Genomic DNA, 20951 nt, shown 5'->3' on the forward strand with positions numbered 1-20951 from the left:
TCAAAACATTACTGATTAGAAAATATTAACATTCTATTATTAAATATTAATGACTCCTTACAAAAATACTGGCTTCAAAGATGCCCAGGTGGCTCAGCGGTTTAGCGCTTGCCTTCAGTCTAGGGCGTAGTCCTGGAGTCCCAGGATCGAGTCGCACATCAGGCTCCTTGTATGGAGCCTGCTTCTCCCTCTGCCTATGTCTCTACCTCTCTTTCTCTGTGTGTGTCTCTCATGATAAATAAATAAAATTTAAAAATATTGGCTTCCCCCAAAAATCAAAATGAAGACCAGTAATTGTGTGTGATTATTCAAGGTCATGCAAAGGGGTTAGAGAAAGGCTTAAATTTGCTAGCAAAAGCAGAAGCAACTTAGTTTAAAAAAAAAAAAAAGAAATCAACTGGACTTCATCAAACTATAAAACTTTTGTGCTTCAAAGGAAACAAACCATCAAAATGAAATGCCGCCCCCCTGCATGGGAGAAAATACATGCGTATTTTCTATCTGCAAAGGACTTGCATCCAGAATAAAGAATTCTCACAGTAATAAAAAAAAACAAAAAACAACCAAATTGAAAAATGAGCAACAGATTTGCAAAGACATTTTTCCAAGGATAGACAGGAAATAAGCACATGTTCCACATTATTAATTACTTGCATTATTCATTAGGAAAATGCAAGTCGAAACCAATGAGCTACTCCTTCACAGCTGCTGGGACAGCTAAAATCAAAAGTACAGACAATGCCAAGTCCTGCCAAGGATGTGGTGCAACTGGAATCCTCAAACAATACTGAAGGGAATATAAAATAACGCAGCTGCTTTGTAAAGTATTTTAGCAATTCCACCAAAGGTTAAACAGAGTTACCACATGACCCAGCAAACTGACTCCTAGATAGATGCCCAAATGAAACAAAAGCTTATGTTCAAAAAAAAAACACTGTATGTAAGCGGCATTATTCCTAATAGTCAAAAAGAAGTTTGGATACATGCTACACATGATCAAGCTTGGAGACGTGTCAAGCAAAAAGAAACCAGTCATAAAATCATATGATTCCATTTATATAAAATGCCCAGGACAGGCCAATCAATCCACAGAGACAGAAGGATTAATGGTTGTCAGGAGCTGAGTGAGGTGGGCTAGGAAGTAATTGCAAATGAGTTTAGATTTCATTTTAAAGGCAACAAAAATATTTTGAAATTAAATAGCAGTGATGATGGCACAATTCTGTTAATATACTAGAGCTACTGGATTATATACTTGTAAGTATCTCAAAAAAGCTGCTAAAAGTCATTCTAGTCTCTTGGTAGATTCAAAGGAAAGAATTAAGACAAGCTATTTAACATTACCTTATATCATTTATAGTTATAAAACTCACATGTCTTATAGAGCTTGAAGATTCATTTCCAGAAGATAACTCAAGCCGGCCAAGATTTCTTCTTCCATAATTTGGGTATTTGCGCCTGCATGACCTCTGCCTAGACTGTGACAGCAAAACCACCGAATCAGACTGAAACATAAACATACAAATGAAAATCAACACCCAAATAAGTACAATCGTCAGCAAGATGGGCATTCTTTCAAATTCTAAAAGGCATTTAAGTCAAAAATAAAAAAACAATAATTCAAATATATATACACACCTATAGTTAAAATAAACTTGGTATTTTTACTTTTAAGGTACTTAGAAGGGATCCCTGGGTGGCTCAGGGGTTTAGCTCCTGCCTTCTGCCCGGGGCGTGATCCTAGAGTCCCAGGATCAATTCCCACATCAGGCTCCCTGCATGGAAACTCCTTCTCCCTCTGCCTATGTCTCAGCCTCTCTCTCTTTCACTCTCTCACTCTCTCTCTCTCTCCCACCATGTCTCATGAATAAATAAATAAAATCTTTAAAAAAAAAAAAAAAGGTACTTAGAAGACATGGCTAATGAGGCATATTATATCAGCATTTTCCAAACTAAATTGTCAGTAGTTTTGCCATTCATACTATAACAGCAACAACCCCAAAAAGGGATAGCTCGTAATTATATAATTTAGAGGTGAAAATATATATTCATATATTATGATGCTGTTACCAACATTAGAAACATATCACTGTTTGTGTACACAGGTATCAAGAAATATCTAAAATAATCCTCAAATATTAACCCCACTTGCTTCCAGATTATAAATTTTTAGAGGATTTGTTTTCAATATTTTTCAGCTTGACTTTAATTTTTAAAATATATTTTATCAAAACAAAATAATTAAATAATCTTTAAAAATCATCCAAATAAATTAGACTGCATTTATATAAAGGGTGGAGGGAAGCATGCTATTCCTCAAACACTGAAGCTGTATGTGAAATCACTCAATGAAAGTACATATTCGGGATCCCTGGGTGGCGCAGCGGTTCGGCGCCTGCCTTTGGCCCAGGGCGCGATCCTGGAAACCCGGGATCGAATCCCACGTCAGGCTCCCGGTGCATGGAGCCTGCTTCTCCCTCTGCCTGTGTCTCTGCCTCTCTCTCTCTCTGTGACTATCATAAGTAAATAAATAAAAATTTAAAAAAAAAAAGTACATATTCCTTGAACTGATACACAAATTAATTTTCACCTTTGTGTCTTATGTTTGATAATCACTGGTCTCTTATTTTGATACACAACTGGCTGATCTTAAAATGAATTATGCTTTCCTTAGTTTGTCAGCACTGATTTTTGTTAAAACAAAAACTCCTATTAATAAGTTCCATGACTTAATTTGTAAACACAGATGGACCAAACTACCCTTAAGAAGAAGAAAAATCTCTCAAAATACATATTGTTTTAAAATAAGTTTGAGGGCATTCTCTACGTAAGAAGCCTATAAAGAACTGTAGGACTGAGGGCACCTGAGTGGCTCAGTCAGTTAAGAAATGCAGGCACAAGATAGTAAAAAGAGTGCAAACAATAAAAGAAAACCCTAGAATTTCACTCTGGAAGATGAAGCTGAAGGGTTCAGGATGTAAGCAAAACAGTGACAGACTAAATTCATGAGTTAGGCTAATAGAAACTTGTAATTCAGAACCTCCTATGTGTGGGAGAACACGCCAGGCTTTGGCTGTTCGATCTAAGGGTACTACTGCCTAGACCTCTGGGTAAACTACAGATGAACACTAATTCAAAGAAACTACAAATCCTGTTTGGATTAAGGCAACATAGGCTTGACAGTGGCCCTTAGGAGTTTACCAGAAGCAAATCCTCTCTAGGGGAAGAAATATCATCCTAGGCTTCAAGTTATTTCTAACATTTAACATTCACAGTCAAAACCACAGGCAACAAAGAAAATGTGAAGCTAGGGCAGCCTGGTGACTCAGCGGTTTAGCGCTGCCTTCAGCCCAGAGCCTGATCCTGCAGACCTGGGATCAAGTCCTGAGTCGGGCTCCCTGTATGGAGGAGCCTGCTTCTCCCTCTGCCTGTGTCTGTGTTTGTGTGTCTCATTCTCTCTCTCTCTCATGAATAAATAAAATCTTTAAAAAAGAAAATGTGATGCTAAAAAATGAGAAAAAAATCAATAAGCAACGGAAACGGGAACAAGATATTCAAATAATGACATTATCAGACACAGATTTTTAAAGTAAGTATGGCTGGTTTTTAAGAAATTAAAATAATGAGAACTTCGGCAGACAACTTGAAGCTCTAAAGAAAAGGACTAAATAAAAATTCTGAACTGAGAAAGAGAATAACTAAGAACACAATAGATTTAACACCAGATTACACACAGCTAAACAGAACTAACGAAGTGGAATAGAGGTCAGAAAAAAAAAATTCAGAGTGGACAGCAGCCTAACAAAAGGGAATCAGCAGTAAAAATCTAATATATGTGTAACTGCAGTGTCATGAGGAGGGAAACATATAGTATGCAAATGCTAGCCAAAGGAAAGCTAGCATAGCCATATGAAGATTTTAGAGAATAAAACATTACTAGAAATGAGTGAAAATTCATACTGAAAAAAGGTTCAATTCAGTAGGGAAAAAGGAAATTCTAAATGCATGTGTACCAAATAATATAGCTGCAAACCACATAAAAATAGAAATCCACAAACATAATGAAATTTTAACACCTATCTCACTATAGGTAGAAGTGCAATCATTCTGAAATGGCACAAGGCATTAACTACCAAGCAGAATATACACATATCCAATGATCCAAAAACTGTACTCCAAAGCATATACTTAAAAGAAATATGCACACAGATGCCGAGAGATATATACAAAATGTCGAAAGCAGAATTATGACTAATAATCAAACATAAAAACAACCCAAATGTCCTTCAAGAACAGACTGAATAGCGGCATGTTCATCAAGCAATGCAAACAGATGGACTTCACCTACTCACAGCAACACAGATAAATCTCATGTAGTCAAACGACTAAGCCAGATAAAAAAGATTTGCATACTTCAGGATGCCACTTAGATCAGTGTTTCTTGATGTTTTTGTAACATCACTACCCTACAGGAAACTCTGAACTTTTTTTCTGATTTGCTCCTCTACAAAATATAATGCCATAGATCTACACTGCCACTGTTTACACACCATGTATTACTGTGCTTGTGCTTTGCACATGAGAAGGTTAAGTATAAAGCTTAGACTTTTTACTCAATATAGGATTAAGAATCATAATTTCTGAGTTAAAGATTAAATTGAAAATTTTAAAGCACTTCACATTTAACTTTCTAACTATTCCTTGAATTTTAATTTATATAGACTGTAACATACCAAAAAACATACCCAAATTAGAACTATGAATACATAAGAACAGCAATATAATCAAATTTTTAAAATCTTGCAAAACTTATTATTCCAGCAAAAGTAAAGCTTAATTGAAAAAATGTATTCGTTTCTTAAAAATTATTTTAGTGAATTTAACTTTCAAATTTTTTTCATGAGAAAACATCCTAACTCGGGGCAAAGATACTCAATATTCTTCTTCTCAATACTTGACAAAATGAGTTGAATCACTTTTAAACTAAAGATAAAAATTATTTTTACTTCATTCTCAATGCCCAAATCACATACAAAATTACCAAGTATCAAGCTTAAACAAGGCACATGACAGCCCAGCACACACAGGCCATCTGTCAGGACATGCCTTCAACACTGAGTGGTCAACTGAAAGCAAGTCCTGGAAACACAATCACTTTACAACCAAGTTTTGTAGCAGTGATCTTGAAACATTTTGCTCATCTTCCACAAATTAATGCTGTTCATGTTATGTTCATGAAAATCAAAAGAGAAACTAAATATTAAGGAGTAAGATTTCCTTTGGCAGGATGAAGCTTTGGAGGGTCACAAACCATTGTAAGTCTAAGATTTTTCTTTTTTTTTTTAATTTTTTTTTTTTAATTTATTTATGATAGTCACACAGAGAGAGAGAGAGGCAGAGACACAGGCAGAAGGAGAGGCAGAGACACAGGCAGAGGGAGAAGCAGGCTCCATGCACCGGGAGCCTGACGTGGGATTCGATCCCGGGTCTCCAGGATCGCGCCCTGGACCAAAGGCAGGCGCTAAACCGCTGCGCCACCCAGGGATCCCCTAAGATTTTTCTTTTATGTGAATATCTGGATAAACTTGAAACAGACAAAGCTAACCAGCAGTTTTAGAAGTCAAAGGGTTGGCTAGTTGTGGAAGTCAGTGAGTGGAAATGCACCTAAAATGCCTGTGATGGGCCTGTAACATTCCAGTTCTTGACCTGAGTGGTCATCAGACAGTAATTTTCCAGAATCCTTTGGCATTGTTAGGCATTGGGCTACTTCCTTCCCTCAAGCTTCAGACCACTCTTTCCTAACAGCTGTACAACCTCATGTCTACTCTTCTTTTAAATCCCAAACAGAAGACTGTGAGCAAGAAATATTCTACCTCAGGCAAAAGTTACTAATATTCTTACTGAACCAAAAAGAAGCATAAATTCAGTTTAATTTCTAATTATTCCTAAGCAAATAGAATTTAGGTTACCTTTTGTGTGAACTGGAGAGTCTTCCTTTTTCTTCCTATTATATAAAGATTTCTTTCCTCTTCACCTTTCTCTATTCTGAAGTCTTCCAACTTCCTACAAATAAAAGTATCCAGTTATAGGAGTTAATGAACTGATGCATAAAGTGAAGAATATAAAGAGGAAAAACTAATCATTTTGACTTAGGGCAAAATAAAATTATATATTTTTTAAATTAATACAGAAAGTTCCTGAAGTTATAACAAAATAAGTCAAGCTCTAGTTTTATGTTAGAAATTTAATATAATCTCAGAGACAGGAGGTCCTTTTTTCATATTTAATACAGAAATATTTGTTTGTTTGTATTTTCATTGACCCAATACAGCCAATGCAAACAGGATCTTTCATAATGGCTACTCAAAATCTCCCTATGTATTTTCCAATATTGTAATTCCTTTCTCTAAAGAAATAAAAGAGAATCCTCCTCTAAATTTATTCAAACTTCATGTTTTATAATTTTTAGAAAATCAGAATAGCAGTGTTACTCATACTTCTAATCACTTACATCTCCAACTAACATGATACAAAAGATTGTTATTGTGACTGACTTCATTCAACACAAGGGACCTTCCACCAAGAGGAAGATACTGAAGTTAATTTTCCTTCTCTATGGTTAGAAAATTCATGTGACTGTCCTTTTTCTACAATTTGAACATTGTTGAAAACATACAGCTTTGTGTTCTGTGTTCACTTTAAAATCCCACTTGGGCCACTTTCAAAACTGACATATTGGCCATGCTTCAAGATACAAACGGATGCTCAAAAGAGTATGCACACAAATGCCCTAAGATATCTTTTATCTTTCATCTGAGATAAAAACGATTTCTACAGAAATTGCATTTTTCTCTCGGTACATCTCCAGCCCACACTCAGAATACAGTGGAACAATACTGTATCCACAGAGCAGCTCTAAATCAGACTCAACCCTTCACGAGTTGTCAGTTTCACCAATTTTATGTGTATTTAAGGAACTATATAAGGTTTTTCACTTGTAGCCAGATGAAATTCTATCCCATAGCTGTACGCTTCTCTTTGTTTTGAAAATGAAACACTACATACACTTCATTCTCAACCAATAATAAAGCAAAGGAACATTCTAGGCCTTCATGAGTATCATCTTCAACTCTGCAATTCCATGGCTAAATGAGACCGTCAATTAAGGGATATTATAAAGATCACATAAAATAATATGAAGAATATAAAGAATCAGCATGAACAGAATGAAGAGAGTCTCTACTATAACCGAATTAAGACAAACTAAATGCCTGAAATCCGGCCCCAACCAGAACTGTGTCTACTGGGAAGCAGTGCTGTATATTTAGCATTCTGTCCTTTGGGGTCATCTCACACTTTCATTTATTACCTAAATTTCTCACAATGGACACATATTACTTTCATAGTTGGAAAACTTTAATTTTCTCTTGATCCACATCGAATACCAGCTTAAGTAAACAGTTATGTCAAATGCTCCCACTAAAGGACTATCATCAAGAGCACTGATTGAGGGACCCCTGGGTGGCTCAGTGGTTGAGCGGTTGGTTGCCTTTGGCTCAGGGCATGATCCTGGGGGCTGGGGATCGAGTCCCGCATCGGGTTCCCTGCAGGGAGCCTGCTTCTCCCTCTGCCTATGTCTCTGCCTCTCTCTCTCTGTCTCTCTCACGAATAAATAAATAAAATCTTAAAAAAAAAGAGAGAGAGAGAGCGAGCACTGATTGTTACCAGATCATTCAGCATCTCCTTTACAAAATCCCATATGTATTTTAGAATACAGTACTGCAAAGAGTTACACTCTTCTTTGGGAAAAATTACAGCGGACAGCTAGTTGACACAAAAATTCCATTCTCCTTTTCTTCCTTTGAAACAGAATCTCAGTTTCTATCTAGGCTCTCTGCTGCTCTAAATACAATCTATCACCAAGCTAAGTATGGCCATATAACAACATTCTGGTCCATGAGTTATGAGCAGAAAATGTCAAATGCAACCATTAAGGCTGCTTAAGTGAAGTCCCTCAACAAGAAATGTCCTTATTGTCTGTTTCTCTTCCTTTTTCTGGCCTAAATCTCAACCTCCATCACAAATGAAGATATATGATTGCCACTGTATCAAGTCCAACTAATCTTGGACTTTGAGGTGACTTTAAGATTGGAAGCCACACTCTAAGATGGAGATCAGAAACAGAGGAGCCAGAGTTGGTGATTAACCGGGAACCATGATTCCAGCCTAAAACTATCTCCATTCTTCCACGTTAAGAGAATAAATACTTCTTTAAGGAACTATTCACCAGGTCTTTCACTCCTGCTATTTGTATGCTTCTCTTGTTTTTTGGGTTTTTTTTTTTTTAAGATTTTATTTATTTATTCATGAGAGACAGAGAGAGAGAGAGGCAGACACATAGGCAGAGGAAGAAGCAGGCTCCATGCAGGGAGCCCAATGTGAGACTAGATTCCAGGACTCCAGGATCACGCCCTGGGCCAAGAGCAGACACTCAACCGCTGAGCCACCCAGGCGTCCCACTTCTCCTGGTTTTAACAACAAAAAGTATCCCAAAATGACACTTTTGAGTTCTGACGCCTAGGCAACTCAGACATAATTTTAAGGCTTAGTCATAGCATAGCACTATAGGATGGTGATTTCCTGTATTTCTCATCCCAATACCAGATTTTGCTTTTCATTACTTTGTGTATTTATAAACATTCTTAAATTCACTGCATAGTATGTAAGTACTACATTCCTCCACCAATTACTGAAACTCTTCTGCATCAACACATGAAGGACATACCTTTACAAAATTACCTTCAAAGAATTAATTGCGACATTAATAGAATACTGAACATTTCAGATATCAATGAAAAACAACATTTGCTACCTGTCTTTCATTACCTCAAAAATCAGCAGGTTACAACTCAGTAGCAAGAAGACCCTACTGCCCAGACTATAACTGTGAAATATGTCCCACTTAAAGAAAAACCAGGCTGCTTAAAAGAAAAGAATGATTCCACATCCAGGATGAGAAATTTAGAAGATAAACTTGTAACTCCTTGCCATGCTTGATAACAGGGACGCTATAGAAGGATACTACCTGTCATTTCAAAAGGATTCAGGAGGCACCTCCAAGTGGCTCTTCCCGGTCAGAGACGGAAAAACTTAAAAATCAGTAAGGATATTAGAAAGAAGCTAAATCATGGCAGTGTGATTTACACAGTGAAGAACACAAACACAAACTGGTCGTTACTGGGGGTGAAAGGGAGTAAATCTTCATTTTGAAGGTGAATAAAAGCAAGATAAGCATCTATCTTGTCTTTTTGATACAAACTTTACCACTAGGTGAAGAGTACATTTGGGTAAATTTTTTAGAAGCACCCACTGTAACAAATGAAGACTTCAGAGTTGAGCAATCACTGTTTCATGGCTCCTAATGAGTTAATGGACCCAGCCAGTGAGCACCAACGCCTGCTTCCCTCATGAAGAGACAACACATATTATGTGCCTTTTCACAAAGTAACTTAAATGGTCTTGCAAAGAACTGAAAACACGCCATGAAACAATTGGAAATTTAAACACAGACTGAGTATTTGATTCTACTGAATTATTTTTTTAAGGTTATGATAAAATTAGGACTGCTTGTAATATTGAAAATTTCTTATCTTTTAGAATTACACAGACATATTTATGAACAAAATGATACACCTGGGATTTACTTCAAAATAACACTGAAGGGAGAAAAGCAGGTATTTGTAAAGATGGAACAAGAATGGTTAAGCAAAAATTTACCATAGTAAAAACTTAAAGAACAATTTCGACATTTTCCTACAATTAAAAGATTCCAACCCATTACTAAAATATATTTATATGATTATTTATATCACTAATGGGAGTAAAAAATGCATAAAATAACCATATAGATATATTTTTGTAAAAAGAAACAATATTAATAGATATCCTAAAACAAACCTAAATATGCCTAGTGGTACCTCTGGTACAACCACTCTTCGTTTCCAAGCCTGCAGGTCACGTTCTGTAGCAATCTGACTACGTGGAGCATTTTGATGCATCTGACGAACACCTTCAACTTGTCCACTGCGACGCAGACCAATGTTTGGAGGGGACTGGATGTCTAAGCTCAGCCTTCTAAAACCTAAAGAAAAATTGTCAAAATTGATTCCAAAACAAATATGCATTGAACATATAATAGGAATATACATTCCTAATAAGCTACAAAAAACAAAAATACCAATCAAAACAACTCTGTAAAAAAGAATCATAATGTAACTGAGATCAAAATACAGGACACCTTTTAACTTCAACTTCCATTTTTACTAGACTTCCTGAAATCTTTTAATGTACAGATATTTTCTATTATACTGCTATTATTTGCAATCCTAAAGGTCTTGCCTTCCTCAAAACTGCACACTAAAAACACCTCTTTTTGGAAAAATTAGCATTGCAGATAGTCTCTTCAAACTATGGTGGCTTCATAATAAGAGCTAAAACACCAACATTACTTGTGACTTTAAGAGATAATCTGTGCCACTGGGGCAGGCAAGCTCCCAAAGTGGATATTAAAACTTCACAAAATGCGATAGGGAAATGCTGGCAAGCTCCTGAATTGGAGCTGAGAGAGTGAAGGACAGGGCAACGCAGACCCCAGGAACCCAGCCTGTGCAGAGCTGATCTGGGGGGCAAAGGAGGCAGGGCAGCCTCCCATGACTGCAAGTCAGCAGGATGAATTATGGAGCCCAAAGTGGCAGCAGATATCCCAGGTAAAGTGCTTGTTTTCTTAAAACATTGGATAAAGGGGCTCCTCCTATTAGTGCAAACAGAAACTATGGGCTATATCCATGCTTGTAGGATGACAAAAAATTCTGGGAGTACCAGTGCAGCATGACATGGCAGGGAGCACGGCTTCCCTAACCTTCCACGGCATTCATCTTCCCCCGTTGAGTTTCCATCTGTTTAACCACTGTCTGCTCCTCTACATTATCTCCACTACTAATGTAATGAATACTACATTCCAGGATCAGGAACTTCATCCTGAAAATTCATTCAAGCCTTCTGATTCCATAAGAAACATTTAGCGCTCTAACCAACTAATATTTTTTAATTAAAAATGTTTAAAGGGAAACCTAGAACTGTAGTTTTCCTTAAACATTCAAACACACTTTGTTCTTTACTCATTTAATACAATTTTATAAATACTCTTATCTTAGAGCAAAAAAGGTTTTAACAGCCTCTCTAGGTACTTGAAAATCAAACATTCGTTTACTAGCACACCAACTTCACACCTAATGAAATCACCCTCAGACTACTGAAGTGGTAAAAATACACTTCATATTTTTCACACTGCACGTAACTGACAGTGACTTCATTTACTCTCAGTTCAGCCTTATTAAGACAAGATATTTCTCATACATCTTACCTCTTCGAGGTGTTTCTTCTCCACTTGGAAGTCCACTGGGAAGAGTATCCTGATCTGCTCCCATTCTCTGATCCTGCTGCTGCTGCAACTGTCTTATCATTCCATCAAGAACACTGGACTCTGGGCTTCGTTCACCATTATCATTGGTTTGTAGGCTTATAATCTGTTCAATCACCTCTCCGTCACCTGTACATTCAAAATCATAATAAACACAAATAGGAAAACTCTCGAACCCTAAACCCCTGAAGTAAGCATGTAGAAACACGCGGACAGCGGAAGCTTCATTTTATTGTTACACACTAACAGTCCCCTCAAACTTATACAAGACATACTTCATTCAACTCTGATTTCCTGAGGTCTCCAGACAAGACCAGAGTAACAATGTGTTATTTCTGACGTACAGAAAAAGAGTGGCATTTCTTCTCTGCTCTCTTTTTTTTTTTTTTAATTTCTTAAGAGAGTAATACTCTTCAACAAACTATGGCTGTAGCTCCTGAAAGCAGGTGCAGTAGAGGGAGGGAGGGAGAAGCTACACGTGCCTCGCCCACTAAGCTTAAGTTCCTCTATCCCTTAGGTATGCTTTTAGCATAGCCAGTACCCATAATTCTTCAAGTACAAAATCAGAATTTTTAAAAAGTCACTTTGCTTCCTTATTTTTCAACTAACAGGTTCAGTTAGTATTAATGGATAGAAAGTGTTAGATGGTTGTGGGGTCTGGAAATTTATCTAAACACTAACATATCCTCCCACATAAAATCAATCTTCTTTGAACAGAATACAGACCAAGCCCCCACCCACTTATAAGTAGAACCCTAACAGATTGAAATTAATAGGGTATTTGCAAAAAGAATGAAAAATATAACCTAGTCTCTACAGTAACAGATCCAGAAACTAAAAAATGTCATATACTATTTCAGGAAAAAAAAAAAATACTTGCATCCTACTATCTGAATTAAATTCCCTTGTATCTCATGGATAACATCTCCATTTCACCATGACCATCAATGAAGAACTTACATGAGCTAAATGTCCTAATTCTGTATCTTAAAATCACTGTTTCTATATTTTCAAAAAATGAGCTAAGAAAGCAAAAAGTGGAGCCCTAATCTAAAATGATAAAAAGATTTTAATTAGAACAGGGAATGGTAAAAGATTCCTAAGACCACCACATGGAATGAAAGGGAAAACAACAGAAAAGATGACTCCTGGTCCTCTCCCTCTCCCTGTAAAAACCCGAGGTCTACAGAACATAGAACTTTTCATTCATAGCACAAAACACTTAATGTAACATGGCAAATATCATCAGAACGAGTTGGCATAATGCTATTCAAATACTGAAATATTAAACTTGGGTTCTATGGGTTCCCAAGTGGCTCAGTCAGTTAAGCATCTGCCCTTTGGCTCACATCATGATCCCAGGGTCCTGAGATGGGTCCAAGTTGGGCTCCCTGCTCAACCGGGAGTCTTTTCTCTCTCATTCTGCCTCGGAAATAAAATGTTAAAATAAAAATAAAGTGGGGTTCTACCCATGAAGATTTAAGTACTATAGGAACTGCCCTCCCCACCATAAACTACCACAACCCTGGAAAAATTATATACATGCATAAGATATATATATAACCCTGGTTTTCAGACACTGGACAACAGATACAGAGCACTGTAATCCCTGAGGGAAGACCAATAACGGAGTCTAGCCTTCTGATTGCCCCAGGTAACAGTTGGAGGCACTTTCCAGGCTGCAAAATAAGGAGAGGAAACCCAAAGAGCATCCAGAGGTTTCAATGAGTTGAGGAGACAGAGGTCAGAGCTTGGGAGCAGCAGGGAAGCCTAGAATATGCAGGGCTGAACATCAGAGAAGAGTGAATTGCATGGAAAGCTCAGAGATACACAGTAATGCTGAACTGATCCTTTGACTAAATAATGATACAATGCACACACTGGGTAAAACTCCACCCTGCAGGTGGAAAAAACATGAAAAGGCAGTATCCCAAAAAATTCCCAGAGCTCTCACAGAGCTAAAAATAGTCCATGTTCCCACCAGCCAGAAAGAGATACTTCAGAATATATAGAAGATTTGTTCTATGCATACTTCCAATCTTAAACTCAGAAGAGTTAAAAATGTGTGTTTAAGGCAATGAAAAGTACAATGACTGTTCATGGTCTGGTGCCAGAAGTTTTACCCACTGCTGATTCCATACCATCAGTGCAATTGTCAACACAATCAAAAAGGTAAATATTATTACGAAATAGTTGCAACTTTGAAGGCCTCATAAAAAAGATCATGGATAAAACCACAGGTCTGCAAACCACACTCAACAATTCCTGTCCTACAGCAACCATTAAAAGTAACTAAGACAAACAGGTATCTTTAGTAAGATATTAGTGGAGATAGTATGAGATACTAAAAAGTAATCAATTTCAAACAAGGCAGGAAAAAAAGAAAAGGCACAAAGAATAGAAAGGATAAAGAGAAAAGAATAGCAAAATGGTAGAAAATTAACCCTGACCATACTAATAATTTTATTAAATGTAAAAGGCCTACATTTTCCAATTAACAGGTTCAAATTGGATTGGTGCCTATAAGAAATCTGTTTTTTTGATTTTTAAAAGATTTTGTTTATTTATTCATGAGACATACAGAGATAGGGAAAGACACAAGTAGAGGGAGAAGCAGGCTCTCCGTGGAGAACCCAACATGAGACTCAATCCCAGGACCCCAGATCACGCTCTGAGCTGAAGGCAGACACTCTACCATTGAGTCACCCAGGTGTCCCAAGAAATCTGTTTGAATATAAAGACATAAATTGGTTATAAAAACTGAAAAGAGGGGATCCCTGGGTGGCGCAGCAGTTTAGCACCTGCTTTTGGCTCAGGGCGCGATCCTGGAGACCCGGGATCGAATCCCACGTCGGGCTCCCAGTGCATGGAGCCTGCTTCTCCCTCTGCCTATGTCTCTGCCTCTCTCTAGCTCTCTCTCTGTGTAACTATCGTAAATAAATAAAAATTTAAAAAAAAAAAAAAAAAACTGAAAAGAGGGGATCCCTGGGTGGCTCAGCAGTTTAGCGCCTGCCTTCGGCCCAGGGTGTGATCCCGGAGTCCCGGGATCAAGTCCCACATCAGGCTTCCTGCATGGAGCCTGCTTCTCCCCTCTGCCTCCGTCTCTCATCAATAAATAAAATCTTAAAAGAAAAAAAAAAAAAACTGAAAAGATACACCATGACAATACTAAAGAAAATTGGCTGGATTAGTATTTTAATATGAAAACAAAATAATAGTCTTCAAAAGAAGAAATGCTACTAGGGGAAAAAAGGAACAATTCGTAACGATAAAAGAATTCACCAAGAGAACAATCTGAAATGTGTCTGCACCTAATAACAGAACTTTAAAATACATAAAGCAAAAATTAATAAAATCAAAGAAAGACCTAAGATAAACCCAGTTGTTAGTTTGGTACTTCAGCACTCCCAAGAGGAACCCCAAAATGGAAAAAAGCCAAATGCCCTTCAACTGTTACTGAATGAATAAATGACAGTATATGCATACAACACTACTCTATTAACAAACAGGAACAAATAGCTGATCTGTGCAAGAACAAAAATGAATCTCAAAAGCAGCATGCTAAGTTAAAGAAGCCAGACAGAAGATTTAGTATTGTACAATTCGACTTATACAAAGTTCCTCAAAAATACAAAATTAAAGTGACAAAATAGAACAGTCATTCCAAGAAAGCCAGAAGAACTTTTGAGGGTATTAGAAACATTTTGTACCTGGATTGTGGTAGTTACATGACTGTTCAACATCTGCCAAACTAATTTGACTTGTAAAACTTAAATTTGGTGAATTTTGTTTTATGTAAACTATACCTTAAACTAATAGAAAATATGTAATTGAAACAGTAAACATATAGTGATTTACACATCAAGTTTTAGCCTCAAATATAACTGGTGATTAACTTTTTTTTTTTTTTTTTAAGATTTTATTTATTCATGAGAGACAAAGAGAGAGAGGGGCAGAGACACAGGCAGAGGGAGAAGCAGGCTCCATGCAGGGAGCCCAAAGCAGGACTCGATCCTGGGTCTCCAGGATCATGCCCTGGGCTGGAGGCGGCCTAAACCACTGAGCCACCCGGGCTGCCCAGTGATTTTACTTTTAGTAAAACAAACCTCATCCAAACAAAACAGAAGCATTTTTTTTCTTTGCTTAATAACATCTGTACAGAGAAACACTGCACTACTAGGAACAAATACAAAAACAAAACAAAACCAAACCTCTGCCCTTGACTAGGGCAGGCAAAGTACAAGACAGGACTCAAACATCTTGTGCCAGAAAGTAAGGAAATGTTCAAGGGATGCAGTAAAGAGAACACTCAGCCTGAAAAGATTCTCACACTCAAATCTAAAAACAGTGTTAGCAACAAAATAATAACCATTATGGATTATAACCCATTATATAACAACCCCGAAGTCCATATTAAAATTTAATGAACTGTCTAAACATATAAAAGGCAGACTAATAAAATGCAAATGCAATGATGACAGAATTAGAAAACAACCATTTTGCTGCAATCTTTGGAACAACTGAATCAAGCAAAAATCATCAGTGGACTCTAAAACTTTTAGGTAAAGTTGTATCTCCCCACAAATGTTTTACTAATTACAAAGAGAAAAATAACTATGGTGCAGAAACTTGGCAGGCACCACCTTAACCAAATTTTTTCAATAACATCATCAATATTTGTATAAAACACAATCATAAGCATCCTGATGTGATGCTGCAGGTAAGCTACATCATCATTTACACACTGTATTCTATCAAAAAATGTACAACCTGGGGGCACCTGGGGGCTCAGTCAGATTCTTCATCTTAAGAGTAATAAGTTTGAGCCCCACATTGAGTGTAGAGATTACTTAAAAATAAACTTAAAAAAAAAAAAAAAAAGTACAACCTGAACTTCACCAATGACAATTAACTTTAATGTGCAGTCCCAAATTGAGATCCACATAGGGGAGAACAATAAAAGTTTTAACAGGCATTAGAATAACAGACAACATTTGATTGCAGACTATAGATTTCATAACAGTATTACATCAGTGTTAAATGCCATATTTGGTAACTGTTTATGGTTACATAAGAGAATACCTTTGTTCTTAGAAAATACATATTGAAGTTATCTAGGGATAAATGAACACACATGCAGTCCAGAACTTAGGTGCTTAAAAATAATTGTATGTATCTAGAGATAGAATGACAAAACAAATACTGCAAACTATTACTGGTGATCTAGAAGTTCGTGAGTTCTGTATATTTTACATTTTTCAAATAAAAATAAAAAAAAAAAAATTTACACTTACTTGTTGCCACATAGCCTAGCTGTGGAACCAAATGTTCATCTGCAGAATTTTCTCGGCCTGGTACTAATCTCTGATATTTAGTTGGATGAGGATTTCCATCTACATCTACCAAGAATGGTGGAGGCATAAGGTGAGGAGCCTGCTGAGTTTGCTCATCTAAGACATAATTATTAGAATCTCTAATCAGTGGTCGATAGTCAGTATGGAAGAACATCTGATCAGGAATCTGAAAAAAGAAGTTTACAGATAGACATTTTGAGGTTTATAAAAGTTAAAGAATACAAATATTAAGTAGCTATGTATAATTTGAAAAAGAAACTAATTCAATACACCTAACATATTTTCAAAACCTCTTTTTTCCCCCAAAACATCCTTAATAACTACTTATAAATAACTACTTACAATAACTACTTATAAAAAAAAAACACTAAAGATAACCTTTTACAGACAAACCAAAAAACAAACTTTTAATATAGAAAATAGATGGTTACCAGAGGGGAGGTGGGCAGGGAGATGGGTGAAATAGGTGAATGGAATTAAGAGTACACTTCTCTTGACGAGCACTGAGTAATATACAGAATTGTAGAATCACTATATTGTACACATGAAGCTAACATAACACTGTATGTTGACTACACTAGAATTACAATTTTTTTAAAGTGGTTAAAATATTACAAAAGAAAAAAAAAAAGACCTTTTCATATGGCTTGCTGCATCCAAAACCAAATATCAGAAGGTGTCCATGAGAATCTGTACAGGCAAAATGCTGTCCATCCTGTGAAAACTTACAGTCAAAGACAGCTCCATGTCCTTGCCCTTCAATCTAGGAAACACAGAGGAAAAAAGTTATAACCAATTCTACACAAGTGCATTTGCTTTATCAACCGTTTTCATGTCAATTACCTGCTACAGCTACGTCACTTTTTTTTTCCCAAGATGTTCAATGCGGGGCTTGATAGCTAGTCTAAGAATGATTTCTCAAAATCATAGAAGGAAAGATCATAAGCCAATCCAAAGTAAAGTCTTCCTTTACTTCTTAGAAATGAATGACAATTTCATAAACAAGATAAATGACTCAAGATCAACAAAGTGTGGTATTCGTGAGTGAAAATCAGTACTTTTCTAGAATTTAAACTTTCCGGGGGATCCCTGGGTGGCGCAGCAGGTTAGCGCCTGCCTTTGACCCAGGGTGCGATCCTGGAGACCCGGGATCGAATCCCACATCGGGCTCTCGGTGCATGGAGCCTGCTTCTCCCTCTGCCTGTGTCTCTGCGCCTCTCTCTCTCTGTGACTATCATAAATAAATAAAAAATTTTTTTAAATGTTTTAAAAAAATAAATAAAAAAAAAATAAACTTTCCACTAAGATGACTGACCACCATGCAAAAGTAGGAATGCTGCCAAGTCACAAGAGAGCACATGGAAATGCCTGCACCTACCTTATTTCAAACTACCACAGGTTTAGGAAGGATGCTCCAATTACAGCATGAATGTTGCCTTAATAGACTGCTTTTCAACTTTTATTCTTGTTCTTCAACTGAAATTACATTAGTTTAGCACTACCAATTTATAGATAAATGAATTGTTTCATTAACAGCTTGTTGTCTAAGCCTGTAACTCTCCAATAACTGAACTTTAGGGCAAGTCTGATCAGTGATGGAAAATCAATCACCCAACTCACTAACTGCCAAAACAAACTCATCCCATGCCCAAATATTGCTTAAAAATCAACACTCCAGGGGATCCCTGGGTGGCGCAGCGGTTTAGCGCCTGCCTTTGGCCCAGGGCACAATCCTGGAGACCCGGGATCGAGTCCCACGTCGGGCTCCCGGTGCATGGAGCCTGCTTCTCCCTCTGCCTATGTCTCTGCCTCTCTCTCTCTCTCTCTGTGACTATCATAAATAAAAATTAAAAAAAAAAAAAATCAACACTCCACTACCACTATACCACACATAAATGTGTACTGATTAACATACATGAAAATTTAGTTACTGGGATAATTAAGGCACTACCCTATTACACGTACACATAATATGTATACAAATTTGTATTCTCTCATAACATAAAAAGGAATAAACGGAATAATTTTCTTCCAATTTTTTTTAAAACAAAGGAACACCAATTCACCTACACAGTCCTTTGAGAAGCGACCTTCACTACAACCCTACTTGTACCCTGGCACCACTTCACACCCCTGGCCTGGAACCTCCAGTCCAGGTAAAGTAGAGGCAACCGCCCTTCTCTGGCAAGTCAAAGATGGTGGCAGCTAATTTCCTGTCATACATGTGCACCTAAGTGCACCAAAAGTTCTGCTAAGGTACCTGCAGAGAAGGAAGTTTTCCTGAGTAGGATCTTGCAGAGCAAGCCAGACTTGGGTTTCTCCCTATAGTTTAAAGAGTCCTCCACAGTGATTCCTGACAAAATGCAATGTACAACTGTGCTTGTACAACAATTCAATGTCACATTGAAGGTTATTATGTATTTAATATAATAACATAATGGTGGTAATTTATAACCCTATGTAAATCTGTCTAACAGAAAACTGGGAGTCTCTCAGCTGAGCCATAAAGGTAAGAAGAACTCAGTCCAGGTGCCTGTGTGGCACTTCCAACTCCTGATTTCAGTTCAGGTCATGATCTCAGGGTCATGAGATCGAGCCTTACATCAAGCCTCACATGTGGCTCTGCATTCAGTGGGAATCTGCTTAAGGTTCTCCTTCTCTCTCTTCCCCTTGCCTCTGCTCACATGCTCTCTCAAATAAATTTTAAAATCTTTTTTAAAAATAAAAGAAGTTGAAAAAGAACCCAGTATATGCAGCAAAGTTTGTATGTCTCACTGGAAGTAAGATCACCATTGTCCACTTGAATCTGCTTTGGTTCAGAAGTTGTTTAGGTTATATTCTGCTGAAAGCCTGAATTAATGTAGTTTTCTGTTTTGATAAGTTAAATTGAGGATGTAATGTTCTTAAAGAGTTTTAAAGAACAAATAAGAAAATGGGAAAAAAAAAAAGAAAATGGAGATACCTATAAAATTTAAAACCATAGAAAAATTGCTGAAAAAGACTTATTTTTCCAATAATTTAAACCCAGAGATGCAACTTTCTGAGATGCCTAATTACACATGTGCAATTCAGCAATGTTTTTTGTTATTTTAGTGCATTTTATGGTAATAAATACTGCATTTTGAACTGTTTGTCAAGAATTGTCCAAAATAAGCATGCTGCAATAAAAAATTTAAGGTTTAAAAAAAAAAAAAAAACATGGAACACATGGACTCAGAGGGCCTTCAATCAAAGGTCTAAGAACCACATTCATCTCTACACCCTACTATTAGACTTCCTCTAAAATGAATTACACTTTGAACTGGAACAAAATAAACTTTACAGTAATTTTACAAAACATCTCATATGTATATCAAGCAATAGTCTTGACAACACAAAAATCTTTTATACAGTAACTCCCCTCAGAATTTAACTTAAGGAAATAATCACAGACCTACATAAATAGCCATCCATGTACCTGGATATTCAAAGTGATGTCACTGTGCATACTTCAGAAACCATTTAAACACTCAACAGTAGGTTAACCATATAACCTGAGAAAGGATGAATTTTCAGTCAAAAATGTAATTGCAATTTTTTAAAAATATATTTCAGATTCTGGAAAATATTCTTCACATAAAATGAAAAAAAGATTACAAAACTATGTGAGAATGCCAATAATAAATATGGAAAGAATGATGCCATTAAAAATCTTCAGTGGATACTGTGAAAGTTGAATGAGGAATAGGACATTTACAGAGCTCAAAATACCTCATGAAAAAATTAATAGTTACAAAGAGGGGGCAAAAAAGTTGCAAAGAGGGAAAACAACTATTTTATTGTGAGGAAACCTGGCAAATACCACCTTACCAAATATTTAAAATTATCACCATCAGGGCACCCTGGGTGGCTCAGTCAGTTAAGTGTTCGACTCTTGATTTCAGCTCAGATCATGATGTCATGTAGACCCAGCCCCGAGTCTGGCTCTGCAGTGGGCATGGAGCCTACTTGAGATTCTCTTTCTCTCTGGCCCTCCCCACCCTACTCACACTCTCTAAAAGTAAGTAGTTATAAAAAATTAAAATAATCAGCAGCAAAAAAAGGTGTAACAATCAAATCATGAAAAAACAGCAGACAAA

At 36.8% G+C, this 20951-nt stretch overlaps 1 protein-coding gene across 2 annotated transcripts in view; it reads right to left on the bottom strand.

Annotated features, from left to right (window-relative positions):
• Nucleotides 1–20951, bottom strand: part of BRWD1 (bromodomain and WD repeat domain containing 1) — a 120243-nt gene that overhangs the window by 55455 nt on the left and 43837 nt on the right. The window contains exons 16-21 of one of the 2 annotated variants that reach the window (XM_077879221.1): nucleotides 17468–17596; nucleotides 16774–16999; nucleotides 11423–11608; nucleotides 9958–10141; nucleotides 5970–6063; nucleotides 1374–1478 (exon numbers count right to left, since the gene is read on the bottom strand). In XM_077879221.1, coding sequence (XP_077735347.1) covers nucleotides 1374–1478; nucleotides 5970–6063; nucleotides 9958–10141; nucleotides 11423–11608; nucleotides 16774–16999; nucleotides 17468–17596 — 924 coding nt within the window. Of the gene's footprint in view, nucleotides 1–1373; nucleotides 1506–5969; nucleotides 6064–9957; nucleotides 10142–11422; nucleotides 11609–16773; nucleotides 17000–17467; nucleotides 17597–20951 lie in introns of both variants that reach the window. The other variant, XM_077879220.1, reaches the window with a different exon arrangement.

Source organism: Canis aureus, chromosome 30, assembly GCF_053574225.1.
Source record: "Canis aureus isolate CA01 chromosome 30, VMU_Caureus_v.1.0, whole genome shotgun sequence".
NCBI lineage: Eukaryota > Metazoa > Chordata > Mammalia > Carnivora > Canidae > Canis > Canis aureus.